General features: G+C 36.5%; 1 protein-coding gene across 4 annotated transcripts in view; it reads right to left on the minus strand.

Annotated features, from left to right (window-relative positions):
* MPP7 (MAGUK p55 scaffold protein 7) overlaps nt 1-16,240 on the minus strand; it is a 150,118-nt gene that overhangs the window by 32,917 nt on the left and 100,961 nt on the right. For 3 of the 4 annotated variants that reach the window (XM_064636371.1, XM_064636360.1, XM_064636356.1), the window contains exons 7-11: nt 11,715-11,846; nt 3,973-4,054; nt 2,879-2,964; nt 1,047-1,121; nt 265-461 (exon numbers count right to left, since the gene is read on the minus strand). In XM_064636371.1, coding sequence (XP_064492441.1) covers nt 265-461; nt 1,047-1,121; nt 2,879-2,964; nt 3,973-4,054; nt 11,715-11,846 — 572 coding nt within the window. The remainder of the gene's footprint in view (nt 1-264; nt 462-1,046; nt 1,122-2,878; nt 2,965-3,972; nt 4,055-11,714; nt 11,847-16,240) is intronic. The other variant, XM_064636380.1, reaches the window with a different exon arrangement.

A 16,240-nucleotide genomic window follows, 5' to 3' on the forward strand; every position in this document is an offset into this window, starting at 1 on the left:
TGTGCTATTTTCCATATGGTTTTTCTTTCAATCTGGATCGGTGTTATCCTATCAGTTTTTGTCATTATTAACTCTAGCCAGAGAAATAAGGAAATCCAAAGTATTTCAGCATGTTTCCAAGTTCAGTTGTCTTGCTGCAAATGCACGTTTATCATACCCATGTAATCTATGAGCACTACACATGCCAGCTATGCTAAGCTAACAACCTAGCAAATCAGTCCCTTCTCAAAAAAGATAATGAAATTATGATTCTCAGTAGCTCACCTCTCCTGGAAATGCTTTGAAGGGATCAAGCCTGCTCTGGGATTGGCATCACCTTCATGTTTGGCCTGCCACCAGGTTGCATCATCCTGGCTCATGATCTGAAGGATATCTCCTTTTCTGAAAGCAAGTCCAGCTTCTTTACAAGGAATTGCTTTATCCTCATTAGGATCATAGTCAAATAGGGCTCTGATAAACATCTGAAACAAACCATGTTTTATCTTTAGAATCAAAATATTAAATGGAATCCAAAGATATCTCCCTTTTCTGTTTCTACTGTTCAAAACCATTAAACTAAAACCATGTAAACATTTACTGCTGTAAAACATCCTTATGGATGTCTAACATTAGAAGTTCATACAGAGAACATTCAATTCATTGCTTCTGCAACCGCCTCAATGGAGTGAAGGTTCTAAGGCAAGCAGGACCTTGCAGGTGCAAAGTGTGCCCATGTGAGGAACACAAGAGAAGGTACTTTGGAATCAAGATGCTATCAGTGTCTTCTGCCTAGTGGATGATGGAAGAAAAGAAGTACTTGGGAGCAAGCCAGGTCCTTGCAGAAGATGGAGGATTACCTATGTCAACTACACAGCTGTAGAGCTTGGGCTTAAGAACCATGTTACACCCACTCATAAATTCAGCTTTTGCCTAATGAATTGTACAGTGCTACACATTGTCACACTACAAAAATTGAGTCCAGAGGCATAAATCCCATTCTTGCTTCTGTCATCCAAGCAAACAATACATATCCTCAGCCTAACAGTTACTGAAATAGTTTTGCTTACCTTGCCTTCCTTCATTGGCATTTCTTCCTTCACACTGGGTATAATTTTAAATGTAATTGCTCCTTGAGACTGAGCCTGGTGAACATTTGAAAAGCAAATGCACTGAGAATTTAAAAGAAAACTTAAAAGATAAAGAAATTCAAGTGAATTTAAAAATACTCAAATATAATGAATCAATCCTCTCCCAAGTATGATCCACAGAGTTTGACAACTTCACTAAACCAAACTTTGCCTCACAAAAGCACTTGAAATGCTTGGCTTTATTTGCTTCATTGGTGGGCAGAGATGGACTGTTAAAAACTGGGGCCTGCATGGTTCAGAGGTCCCAGTTCTGCACTGAAGGCAGGGGAAAATGCTACAGCTAAAATGTATGCATATTAGAAGCAAGTGCTGGACTCCTGGCATAGTTTGGACATCCCTGGAAAAATTGAACTAACATTTCATTTTTCAAAATAAAAAAAGATAGAAAAATTCAAACAGGCTTGTGCCATATTTATCATAGAGAGCTATTGGGGGGGATTTATTCGCTTGGCAACTTTAAGAAACTAGAAAAGAAAAACATATTTGAATATATTACGTGTACTAAATGGAAAAAAAGCCCTCCACTATAAATCTTAAAACAAGTTAGCCATCATCAACCACCTCATCCATTCATCTTTCCTATATCCCACTTAAAGTGTGTCTGGCTGCATTTTACTTATTAACCACAATATATTCCCACTGCCTCAGTGACACTTTGCTATTGAAGGAAGTGCTAATCAGTTGGAGCCTCTGCTACTATTGCATGCAGCCGACAAGTTTCATAAAACTCGCCGAGTGCAACAGCCAGCCAACGATTTAAGCAAAATGGAAACAGGCCTGTCCACTACCAAGCGAGACAGAACTCCTGGCGGCGCGGCTGCGCTCCCAGAGCTCACTGTTTGACAGGCAGCGGCCAAGGTCTTATTCCACCCGCCGCAGGACTGGAATCAATAATTTTGGTACTTTTGAAACAAGCTCTAACTAGCTTTTGATGTTTTTTACTGCACCTCAAAGAGGTAAATGGGGAAATTGTTCACACCTTTTCTCGAGGTATTGTGTTTCTAGACATTTTTAAATATTAATTTTTGCAGGAAAATATGGTTGTGTAGCGAACACGAAACCATATAATAAGTATGAATATCAGCAGGCTAAAACTTGAAATGAATCATCTTGCTTACTGAACTGAAACTGTGAGACACTCCATTCAGCAAGAAAGTAAGCTATTTATGTATGCAGAAATGCCTACAGCATGAATAAAAGAGTTGTCATGACCCTCATTAGTTTCTTTTTGTAAAAATATTAAATATTTCTGAAAAAGTCTAAATTACTGAATTTGCAAGTGTTTCCTAAGTCAGTAATGAGCCCCACTTTAGAGACTGTGCAGATCAGAGGAGTACAAACAGAATAATATATAGCTATATAATGCAAATAAATGCCAAATAAAATCTCAATAAACCAGTTATATAGTTTATCTAGTATATGTATTAGGAATTAACTGTCACACGGAGTTTGAATTCAACAGATCATGGTGGGCCTTAAAAACTGTAGATTATACACTGAAGTCTGCAACATTCTGCAACATATTTATAGCCATATTACTGTATTTAACTCTTCACAAGTAATCCATAATTGCATATATATGTAATGAGTAGGAAATCACTCTTCAGGAGAAGGTTTGTTAATGATGGCACTGGAAGAAAAGACATTATATTAGAATATGTTTTTTTTTCCTAAGAAGTAAAGTAGAAATCATAAGTCTAATTACTTTTTCTTCACTCTCCTAAATTAATTTTAAAATGTTTGGTATTTACCAGAATGTGTATTATTTCTTCAGGTTTTTTATCATCTACAGGAATACCATTGACTTCCCTCAGTTCATCACCAACATGAATAAGACCTACAGAAGAAAAAGAGGAGTTGTGAAACTGTAGCTATGTATTATACAAAAGCTGCCATTAACATTCAGTTTGCTTCTCCCCTATTCATACACTTTAAGCTCCAACTTAAAAGGAGGAATATATGGTAAATATAACAACAGCTACTGTCCTCCCAGGTAAGTTGGAGATGGTTGGTTTACTCACCTCCCTGTCTTTCTCCTAAAAATTAGTACCATTTTTCTACAACTTTTCTGGACTTTTATGCAGAAGTTTCAAAAATGTCTGTGCCAATTCTTTTTCTTCTCATTCTACTTTCTTACTGCTACACAGCTGCAAGTACTGCAAAGATCACTTAGCTGTGAGTGCTAACTTGTGGCACAAATGCTTGCTAATCTATCTATCTATCTATCTATCTATCTATCTATCTATCTAGATTTACTCCACCACCTCATTTAAGAGTAAAACACAGCTGTCCTAGATTCTCTTCAGGGAAAGAGGCACTTAAGTGTATAGTTCAGGACTTCTTGCAGACACCGATCATCCCAAACTAAGCAGTGGAAGTCAAGGATGTGCTGTTATTTTGAGAACTACCAGCTGAAACTCCAAGTGGATGTTCTAATATAAAATAATGCCAGCACCCTGAGTTTTTCCATCAGCAGGTTGTAACCTTGGCATATCCCATCACAGTGTGATTCTTGGGGTGTCTGGCACAGTGACAAGAGTTGGACTCGATGACCCTGATGGGTCCCTTCCAACTCAGCATATTCTATGATTTCTAAGTGGACGTCTTCAACTGGAACAAACCATGATATATCTTAAAAATCCCACTGTATCTGCTAACTCAAAGATACCTCATTGCAACTGCACTGGGGAAAAAATCAGCACGAATACCAGTATTAAAATATCATTTTGCAAAAGTGTCCAGAGCCAAAATACTTCTGTTTCTGATAGTATTTAATTGATGTATTTAATTTCTACCAAATATGCCATTTCATCTCATCTTGTTCAGATGAGCAGCAACACCTTACCACTTCTATCTGCAGCTCCTCCACGCATTATCCTGGCCACCACAATTGCACCAGTTTGTTCATCCCTTTTAATAGTAGCTCCCTTGGGTAAAAAAGAAAAAAAAAAAAAAGGTTGTAAATAGTTGACATTGTGTTAGTAAGTGAATAAGCCAGGAATGATACTTGCTCATGAAAAGAACATACAAAATATGTTGCTTTATAACTATCCTCTTAAAATGTGCCTTCTTTTCCATTCAGAAGTAACACATGCATTCTATGAGTTCACAGCTTTAAAAAAAAAAAAAAAGGAAAAATGATGGAAAAAGTTTGCTTTTCAACTTAATGTTGAGTGCAGTGTACCTTACTTGAGTCTGCTGCGAAAATTGTATTAAACTACTGCTGAAAATTGATCAGTAGTTGTTCCTACATTAAAATAGGCTACATTACAAACTATGGTACATAAAATGTATCTGTGTTCATAATTGTTGCACTTTATGCTCAGAACTGTCCGTGCACCCACTGATCATCATTTTGCTTTACAATGTTATCAATAAACGAACATGAATCTGAGAAATGCCCCTGTATGTTGGGACTCACCTGGAACACTCACAGCACAGAAATGCAGAGGAGGGGAACATTTCCTGAATTAGTCATGACTGTTTTCATGCATGACACAAACACAGTGCAAGGCATTGAGGTAAAAGAACATTGTGTAGTTAAAATAGGCACTGTTCTATATTTGTTTAGATTAAACATGAATATCATGTTTATTACTTCTCCAATTTTTAAGTCTTTTAGGAACATAAAGCTGAAAAATGTACAAATGAATAACAGGGCTGAGATTTCTCTAGTTAACAATTTTACTGACTGCAAATAAACTTGTTTCCCTTTCCCTCTCCATCAAAGATGGAAATATAGCACAAGTCATTAAGACAAAAAATAGGAGATCAATTTATACTTTTTATATGCAAGTTGCATTTATTGCTAATAGAGAAAAATTAAAACAGTCATCATATAATATTCACTCCAGCTGAAACTTTTAACAGTAATCAGCACTCCACAGCAAAACTCACGTGCTGTATTTGTGCACTTCATTTTATATCTTACATTTATTAGTATAAAATTCTATCCATAAGCAAAGTAATTTTGCAAATTGCCAGCCTTAATTGTATGTATTGTTTATTATGTAATTATATCAGTAAGCATTTGTTTGCACTACAGTTTCAAATTAGTGTGAGAGTTTCAAAAACACAGATTTAGCTGCAGCTAATATCACTTCAAAAACTCATGATCAGACTTCTGTACAAGAAGAATTGCATATAATTAAGAATATATTAAACAAATGTATTTTTATAATTTATAAATTGCATATTAACAATTCTAGCTTATAGCTCAATATTAAGTTCTGACCCTGCAGCAACAGCTACTGATTTGAAGTTTATTACTAATATCTGAAAAGTTCTATCCATTTAAAAGTAAAAGGCTTTTTTTTTTTTTAATATATCTATCAAAAAGAAATTAGGATGTTAGAGGTAAATATAAATACAGGGCATTTCCATTACATTATCCGTATAAAACAGAGGCTCTCCTAACTAATCAGGGAGAAGCCTTGATCAGAAAGGCTTTATGCCTTTTACCCAGAAGTCAACACCAATAAATGCCACCAAATGCAAAAGGCAAGTGATGACTGACAGCCTGAAGTGGTTCTTCACTTCACCAGCCTTTTTAGACAGACCCTAGGAAAAAAAACTCGGTGCAATTGAAGCCCACAGCATTGACCCAGACAGCATCTGGAAGTAACAATAAGGCTCTTGTCCAAGTGGAACAGTCACTTCATGCTCCATGTGATTATCAGTACTGGCACAAAATTAATTTTCCTAGCACAGATTAACTGATCTGAAAGATAGCCCAGTGAAGATAACAGCTAAATTGGAATTTTCAAACAAAGGACAAAATCAAGTTCAAAATTAAAGGGAAATTATCTAACCCGAGTTTGCTCACTATCAGTAACCCCTCTATGGCAAACCCAAAGTGAATGGGCAGGTCCATGAAAAGCACTGTTTGAGTTTATGTATTTCACTGCACCTATAGTACCCAAATTAAAAAGGAGGTTCCTAAAATTCCACTTCCCTCCCAATTTAGCACTCTTAAAAGAAACCATTGTACACAAATGGATTTTTTTTTTTTGAAAACCTGAAGAGTTGATTTTCTGAAAAAGCAGCTTCTCTTGTGCTGCTGCCAGCCCTGCTTAAACTATGAGGTACATATAATCTGGCAAGAAATTCTCCTTATAAGATGTTCAGCTCCAGTACTCTCAGTTACATGTGCAGTGCAGCTCCTCATTTAGAGCTTTAAAAATGGAAGAAGGTTAGACTGGACCTTGAGAGCTGGAAAATATTTTCAGTGTTGTGAGCCAAAAGTGTAAGTTACCCTAAATGAGACATATACAGATGTAATAGCATAGCTCAGTTTAAAATACTTTTAAAGAGAAAAATAAGGAGTTTGGGAGCCATATGGTGATCAGACTGAGAAAATGCTTAAAGGTATGCCATGCAAAAGCACTAAAAATAATACAAGCTCCTTCAGCAAGGCTCTCTCACTGTTTTTTGGTTGCCTTTTTTTTTTCCCATTTTTAGTGCAGTACCACTGATTGGTAAGCATTGCTCAGGGTTTCACAGATGTGAGCTTTATTAGTTCATCCATTTATCTGCTGGTTCCAGAAGATAAACATTGTAAGTCTCTATTTTTAAAGAAGGAAATATTAGCCTGTAAAATAAATTACTAATAAGAGAACGTGAAAATATTTGAAAATTTGAAAATATTTCATCAGTAATATCATTGCACACCTTCCTGTTAAGCAAAAGCATGTGCAGATGTTGAATGCAAATACTTCAATAAGCCTTATTTTAATTCATTCTCTATTGAAAGTGCAAATATCAGTCACCTAGCTTACAGAGTTATTTAAAAGTTGATGCCCACTTACATGTAGACTAAAGCTGACCCTACACCCAAATTAATCCCACCTAAAAAACAGTTGGCTTCATTAGCTAATGAGAACTGAGCTACAGGGACTAAGTGAAAGGCGAGTGAAAGCTGTAGAATCTGCACAGGCAGAACATGTAAATGAGTCTTTTAAATCACCACAATTCATTCCACCCAAGTTCAGCTACAGAAATCAGCTATGTGGTCCAAGATAGGTGTCCAAGCTACTCCTATACTTGATGAAAACTGATAGGCAGCTCTGGAGAATGAATCATCCTTTCATTAAGTCAGGCACCTCAAATAGATGGCATGGTCCATTCTCTGGAGCTGCCTATTTTTCTCTTAACTAAAGACATGGAATGGCATAGAGGTTAGTTTCCAAATGGCTAGATTAATGTGAAATTAATCTGCGTGATGAAGAAGCAACCATCTTAATGTGAAGAAGCATCCTATTCAGAATAACAGCTGTAACAAATTTGGAATATCATTTGGGAGCTGGAAGTAGTGAGAGACCAGGAACTGAACTCCTGGTAGCGTGGTTGAGCATCTCAGATATCAGAACTGCTAAGCAGGAACAGGGCTGTGGTTGAAAATGCCTTGGAGAGTTAGGCATAAGTAAAAACTCTCCAAGCTACCAGATAAAAAGCCATAAACTTCTGATAAAAAGCTATAACTATAGCCAGGTGAATTTTGCATTTTCTCTGAAAAGAGACGTTTCTACTTCCCTTTATGCAAGGTTCAGAGATATTCCAAATTTCTTTGTTAGAATAAAACCTCATAACACAATTTCACCTCACTTGAGGGAGACACTGCTAGAACAGCATTTGCAAGTAGACCAAATCAAATACCGTGGAAGGATTAACAAGTTTAAAACATCTCTTCCAAAACACTGGGGGAAAGTTCAGCACTGACTCCTGAACTGATGAAATCTGGCAAACAGAAGGCCCTCCCACAAACCATGTGTTTCCCTCTCTTTTGAAATGATTACTCCTGGGAACTCAGGCTTCATTCATATATGATTAACACTGGCTCAGAACACCAGTGAGGTGCTTAACTCGGAGAAAAGCACGAACAGGAGGAAATGTGGTGCAGTTTTATATAAAAACGGTCACTAGATATATTCCAAAGAAGTTAAGAGAGTGACTTATTTGCTTCACAGTGAGTACTGTTGAAAGTCATCCAAAGGAAATGCAATTCAGAATGTCCAGGGTGTGCAACTGACATTAAGCTCACGGCTTTGCAGGGAAACAATCTCTACTGCTTGGGTACAAACAGAGTAGAGACTGTGTCTGAGGTGAAGGAAAAGTTCAAAGAGCTCAGTATCTTCAAGTCAAGAAACCAGACAGTCTCTATGCCAGTAAAAAATATCATATGGTACCTCCAATCTCAAGCTCAGTTGCTTCTAGTAGTAGAATTCTGATAGAATGCTGCAAGTGGAAGTCAGACTTTTTGACCGGAGAATAGTGAATAGATAAACCAAACAACTAGAAACTCTCTGATGTGTATTAAGAATATCCAAGACTTTAGAATAAGTTCTGAAGGAAAAGCCATTAAAAGAACATAAAAAATAAATAGAAAATGAAATTGTAATTAGCTCAGTAAAACACAGACCATAGCATATCCTTTCTTTAGAAAAAGAACTTTGGGAAGCATAAAATTCAGTAGATCTAATATAGTTTAAATATGTTTATTTATTCTGTCATGCTATATTTTGGTAAGACCTTATCTGAATTACTATCCATGTTTCTTCTCACCCTCAACTAAGGGGAAAAAAATCTAGGAAAGACAGAGACACAAATAATAGGTTTGTTATGTATTGTGGTGATGGTGTCATAATAAGTCACTATAAATCTACAACAACGAAATTAATGTTTGACATGAACATAACTAATTGTTCAAATGGATTAAAGGTGAGTTAGTGAAGAGAAGGAGGACACTATACACTTTTCCTTGAACTCTTCCTGGAGAGCAAGTAACACAACTCATCATAAGCTCTTCTCCAGTGAAAACAAAACATCAAGATAGGCTGAGGATCTGGAAAGATTGCAAATACACCCTTCCCATACAGATAAGGTACAACCTTAGAAATGCTGAATAAAGGACAGCTTTTGGAAGTCATTCAGGCCAATCTCCTGCTCAGGGCAGGACTACTGCCAGCCCAGTCCAGCCATTTCCTTATGGAATAGGTTGGAGATTCCACAAGTTCTGTTAGTCTGCACCAGTTCTGAACTTCCCACCTAATGAAATACGTATGTTAATTCTTCATTTAAACCTCCCAGGGCTGCAACTTGTGGCCATTGCCCAGTGTTTTAGCATCTTTCACTGGTGAGGAGTTTGCCTTTACTGTCCTCGGGAGCTCCCCCCTCTCAAGTAGTTGTAGGTTGCAATTAGCTCACGCCCTTTGCCTCCTCCTAGTAGCACAGATCAAAGACAGATTCCATTATAAGGCTGGTTTTGCCTTGGTAAATAAACAAAGAAGTCTTAAACTGAAGAAATGAATGTTTGGAACTTACTCTTTATTGCTGGGTTTGTTTATTGTTTATTGTAGGGTTAGGAAACTATTTTCAGCGGTAACAGCGTTCATGACATATGTACTTGTAGTGTCTAGTAAAACATCTGAAAAACCTTCTCTGTTACCTTGTTACCTCCTTAGCACAAGAGTTGTGCTAAGTGTGGATGCACCTTTTAAGGGGATGTACTGGTTTTGGCTGGGATAGGGTTAATTTTCTTCATGATGGCTCATATGGTGCTGTGTTTTAGATTTGTGATAAAACAGTGTTGATAACACGGACGATTTAGCTAATGCTGAGTAGTGCTTGAACACTCAAGGCCTTTCCTGCTCCCCAGCCCACTAGTGAGGAGGTTGAGGGTGCACAGTGCACAAGCAGTTCCAGGGGCACACCTGGGACAGCCAACCCCACCTGATCAGGGAGATAGATATCCTACACCATATGCTGTCATGCTCAGCAATAAAACTGGGGGAAGAAAGAGGAAGGGAGGATGTTTGGAGTGATGCTGTTTTTCTTTCCAAGAAACGGTTACAGCTGACGAAGCCCTGCCATCCTAGGGATGGCTGAACACCTGCCTGCCCATGGGAAGTGGTGAATGAATTCCTTCCTTCACTTTGCTTGCACATGAAGCTTTTGCCTTACCTATTAAACTGTTTATCTCAACCCACCAGTTTTCTCATGTTCATCCTTCAGATTGTCTCCCCCATCCCACTGGGGAAGGTGAGCGAGCGGCTGAGTGGGGCTGAGCTGCCGGCTGGGGTTAAACAGACACACAGGAACCTGGAAGAGCTCAGTGTCCCACGGGAGTGAATGGGCAAGAGTGAAACTGGAGCAACAGTACAAGGATAACCTTTAGCTTAGGCAACTCTGTGCATCTCTTTAAGAGAGTTTAAAATCTCAAAAGCCAATAAACAGAGTATGTATTTCATACACATTTTCAGAAAATCTCTCTTTTTGTTTTAAAAGTTACAATTATCCAGTCCATTCTGGGATACTATTAACATGGCATTCAACTCAAAAGTATTAGTAATGAATCACGTTTGTAATATGAAACTATGTAAATTAAGATTTTATTAAGTTTTTTCTGACAAATTAGAAAAAAAGGGTGTTTTCATTAATACTAAAAATAAGATGCTCAATTAGGCCTCATTTCATACTGTATGTTCAAATTTCCACACATCTTTCAGAATGAATAATCTTGCTGATACTAAACAGGAAAGCAAGTTTGTTTTCTTCCTCAAATAATTTCTTTGATGAAAAAAAATAAAAAGCTTAAAGCCATGATTTAAATATTTTGGGGAAAAGTATTTAGTATGTTAAACCAGTAAAAACTCTCCATATGGTCAAACTTGTAATTATGCCCACAGTCACCTACAGTCTGTCAATATGAAAATCCATTTCTTGTTTACTGATGCCAGAAATCCTTCAAGAATTAGGGTGACAGTAGGGGACAAGCTACCCCTGTATGTCTAACAGAGGCATCGCTCTCCCACCGTCATCTCAAGTACAAAATCATGACTTTCTCAAAGTAACTTTGCAGATATTTCCCCAGGATTGCTATCCATTAAAACAAATAGCCAGTATAACATAAAACAAAGCTCTCACTGGTTTGTAGGAGAAAAAGAATATAGCTAAATTTTATACAAGATGACTCCGACTCTACAGCAAATAAAAATAACCAAATCAGTAAAGCATTTTAATATTCTTGTAATACAACCTAGGTTTAGTCCTTTCATTTTTCCAGATATCCCCATGAAGATATTACCTTTCTAGTATTCATAATGCAAAGTACAACAACAGACATCTTAAATTTGCCCAGATTTCAATTCAAGTATTTTAAAATATGTTTTTATGCTTTCTTTTCAGTGTATTGAAAGGTCACATTTTTTTACATGAATGCTAACAGGCACAGTTCACAAGACAGGTCAAGATTTCTTTGGGGATTCATTCTCTGTCTCTCATTTTAAAATAAGTTCATGATTCAAATTCAAGATAAAATACGAATATGTTATTGATCTAAATGTGCAGACTGGCTCACATATACAATGCTTAAACACCGTGAATGAACAAAATCTTATTATTCATTTCATATGCTTTACTAATAATGACTGCAAATAGAAGTCACAAGTGTATTACTCAATGTTATGAATAACACATTTAATGTCTGTCTATCCACATTTCAAGTTAATGTCACCCATTCACATTCATAATCTGAGCACTCTCCCCCCTGCACACAAACAAAACCCCAAACCAAAAGACAAGGTTACCTACCAAGGGCTCCCGGTTTTTGACAAGCCTAATTATTTTAACTGAATCTTCTTCTTCATCAATATCATCAGGCATGGGGGGCAAGACAGGATCATAGTTCTTCTGAGCAACAGTATCATGTACAGAGAGCAAAGCCTGGAAACATTAATAGTCAGTATATTATTTGGCATCTGAAAAGTTTAGGGAAGGCAAAGCAGAAGATATTACTTATAGCCTGACTCTACTACTGTGATGCATGTAGACTGAATATAATTCGTTTATACAGTTTTAACACATTTCAAACTGATGAAACAACTTCATAAAATATATGCTTCCATATATACAATATATGCAGTAGTAAATTGTGGATGGGGAACACTGTCTTCATACACAAAAAATACCACATACTTTGCACATTAGCTTGAAATCACAAGAACTATGAGCAGGAGGAAACCTAAGTCTCCAGAAGTAAGACAATAATTATACTTGCCCTAAATAAAAAGTTTCTTTGATACAGCAGGGAGTCCTATCCAGGACTTCTGTTCAAGCATGAGATGCATGACATGAGGATGTTGCCCAACTGTTTCCTCCACAGGAGCTCTGGAAGCTTCCCTGGTTACTGGATCCCTTTCATACTAGCTCCCTTTTATACGAGCCTCAAATTTTCTTAGGAATTTTTAATTTATTATGGAATTCATTATTGAGATTGAGGAATATTCTGCTGAAAAAGATTTGATTTAGGCATGTGTTTATGACCTTTCAGAAAATAAAAAGTCTTGAAAGGCAATGGAAAATAGAAAGCTCATTCTCCACATGCCCCCCAAAAAACCTCAGTGATAATATAAAATTCACAGCTTTTTCTTGATACAGAACTCTTAAAGTTCTTTTCTATTTTGAAAAGACTTCATTATTTGTAATACCTTTTAGACTGGTGAAAAAATGGTTACATAATGCTTTTACTTTTGTAGAGAAAACTGTGCATTGTACCAGAAATAACAGCAACAGTCATACACGTAATTCTATCTACTGCTTTCAGTTGCTTCTGTTTTCAAATAGTTGCCTCTAAATACTTGGATATTTTTCCCAGAAGTTAATATTACAAAAGCTGTAGTCTGAACAGCAGAAATAATTTGCAAATTGATAACCTTCACGACAATAAAATAAAGCATTTTTGAAAATGTCAAAATGTTTAGGATGAAGCAGAACACATCAGTGTTGTTGGCATGAATGACACTAGAAGGCATCATATCAATGACTAATAATTCATCAATCATAACAATTACAATAACGTTTATGAAAAAACTCCTTAATAAAGACCAGAAAATTGTTACATTTCTCTGATGCCATTTACTTGCTACTTAATAATAGGCACACAAAACTTGACTGAGTACACGAATGATCAGAAGCTGTATGTTCTCAAGGATAATGCAAAGGTTTTAAAAAAGCATGACACTTCCATTATGCTACTCTAGGATATTTTTTACGAATGGAGGAGACTGTAACAACAGAAAACAACGTCCAGGCAGTGCTACAAGCTATCATGTCTAAAGCTGAAGGCAAAGAGCATATGGTAATCTTGAAATTCTGAAGTTTAAATTTCAAGTTAGGGCTTCAACAAAATAAACACAAAGGAACATCATGCCTGCCTCACGATAAATTGTTATTGTTTTACTAATTTTTATATTGTATATTTTGATAAAAATACTTCAACACACTAATTACTTCTGGTCTTCTTCCCAACACATAATTATGAATTTGTACTAATTACCATCAGAAATTACCATCTTTCTCCAACCAAAGACAAGTTTTACTTTAGATCTGAGCTAAAAACCTCAGGCTAGCAATTATGGAACCTCCTGGAAATGTTTATTGTGAGGTATTACACATGTAAAAGCCATGCAATCACATGCAGTCATCTTAAGATGTATGTGAAATATCAAAGATATACTAAAACAAAAGTAGTGTTTGCTTTCACTTCAGGCTACTTACAGTTAAGACTTCTAAAACTCTGCAATTACATTTTTCCACATAAAGTTAGGGCACATTCATGGACTGGTTCAATTTAATGAGGTTCTATATTGCAGTTTAAAAACAATCAGGCAGATAGAGAAAACAGATGAAAATAATCTAAAGCACCATTTTCAGAATAAAAGGCAGCCACTTAAAACATGTTCAAAAGAACCTACCCTTAACAATGAAATTTGTGAAATAGATTCTGTCCACTACTCCACTGAATTATGCCACCAGTGTTAATAAGACACTTCCCAGCTCTCACTGCCAGTTTAGGCTCCTGGATACCCCATGCAGAACAAGGATGCATCCCAAGCATTATAAACCAATGTCAATCAATGTCTGGTATTTATGATGCTTTTCTTCACTCACAATGACTGGAACTTATCAACCCACCCCCTTCTTCTCCCAAAGAACATATTAAACCACAACGTACTACAGTTTGCAATGTAAAATCTTTTCCCCAAACTCCAGCACTACTTTATCTCAGTGCAAAGATACATATTTTAGATAAGAGTAGGAATGCCAGAAACAATGTGCCTTTTCTCAGACTTTCAGAAGAGGTTCTGTCATCACAAATTTGTTTATGCTGCACACTGAACATGTTTGTCTTCCATCACTGCTTCTTATGCCACACTATTCTCTGTCCACTGTAGTTGCTCTTGAAACAGTCATCAGCACAGATTCTGTGCACTAACTAATTTGGAAACAAAACTTAAAAATGCATTTTGATTTCATTTAATGTATTCAACTAGAAGTTATCAGAGCCTGTCCTAGAGAGCACTTCTGTATATTTTACAGAAAGAAACAACTCTATTCACAGAGTAAAGCGACATTTCTTCAGCAGCATCTTTGTACCACTCCATTAATATAATGTGCACTTAGTTCAAAAAACTATGTATCGAACTAGACTTGTATAGGAAAGTCTGGGACTTTTTAAAAAGCAAACAAATTACAAATGCCAAGACCCTAAGATGATCCTAAGATGATCAAGATTTACCCAGAATAATTTTGCAGTAAATGCACAAGGCAATGCAAAGGTAACAATGTTCTCTTTTTGATAAGAAATTATCAACTTACTAATTTCCACTATACTAATTTTTTACGTGTCAAAAGAGACTGCTAGAAGTGCAGATCAATTTTTATTTCTTTTTAATGTTTTGGTTTTGTTTTCAAATACACGGCTCTTCGGAACTATGCACACGGGATCCAAGATTTGGGTCATGTATATTTAAGCACCTCTGGAGAAAAAGATTTTATTTCAGCTCTAAGTTCTATATTTATGATTCACTAATGTAAACATGGTCCATATTTAGGACTTGAAAGAAGGTATGATTCAAGCCCCTGCACTACCTAAATATAAATATTGATGTTCAGCTAAATTCTTAGACATGATCTAGCTGGAAATGAATACCTTCATCAAACCTCTGAAATGTCTAATAACTAGTGCTTATTTTTCATATTAAAACTATCGCTGATCATTTCACAGTTTATAAATTGAAATTTTACACTATCAACTTACATAAAGAAAATCTGACATTGGAAACATTCTAAGTTCTTTTTCTTAAACTGTTCTGAAACTTTAAATGTTTATTTAAATTGAGACTGTTATTAATGAAAACAGTTCTACATTTTGAAAAATGTGTATTACTTACCTACACTGAGTATGTTTTTGCTCCTCTAAAACAATGACAAATGTTACATTATTTCTTGCTTCTGTTTATGTTTTGAGATTCGTAAGAGTACGGATACGCCAAGTAGCCCCTGACTCATCAACACAGCTTCTTATGGTTTTTAATTCTCATTATTAAAAAAAATCTCCATTTGAGCTTTGCTTTTCATAGGTATTTTGCATTGAGTAGTCTAAAAAATCATTTCAGAAAATAGTAACTTAAGGAAGCAAGTCAGAATGGGCAAAGAAACAAAAGCAGCCTCTTTCTTAATAGTACTTGGAAAAAACAAGATTAGAAACTTAAACAGTGAATAGTCGTCGACAGAAAATTTGTAGGGACTCAAACCAACCTTCATGAAAGCCAACAGCTGCAGCAGACTGTGACACTGCCAACCCAGCAGCTGGCCACCGTGCCTACGGAGCAGATCACTGCCCTGGCAGCACAGTCAGCAGAATGGAACAAAATGGCCCATGACTTTGCTGTCCCAGTCTACAGCTTGGATCATTAGCACCAGCCACCTCCTCTGGCAGTTCAGCTTGAACTCCATCAGGTGAGACAGAGGCATTTTCCCACCTCTTTGCTTTGCCATGGTGCCAGTAACTACCACTGAGGCTGGCACAGAGAAGTTTCACTGGAGGAGAAAAGTAACCTCAGCAGCAGCCACAGCAATGTGCTCTGAACTCACTTGGCAGAGCTCATCCTCCAGAGAGCTCTAGCCACAATATGTTTTCCTTTGTGATAAGGTTACAGATGAAATAAAAAAAAGACAAGATGAAAATGCTGGTTGAGAAAATTATTCAAGATTGGAAAGTTTAGTTTATGAGTAACTTGCACAAAGTTAAAGTCAAGTCATCCAGCAACAGGCGT

The sequence above is a fragment of the Pseudopipra pipra genome, chromosome 1, assembly GCF_036250125.1.
Source record: "Pseudopipra pipra isolate bDixPip1 chromosome 1, bDixPip1.hap1, whole genome shotgun sequence".
Taxonomy (NCBI): domain Eukaryota; kingdom Metazoa; phylum Chordata; class Aves; order Passeriformes; family Pipridae; genus Pseudopipra; species Pseudopipra pipra.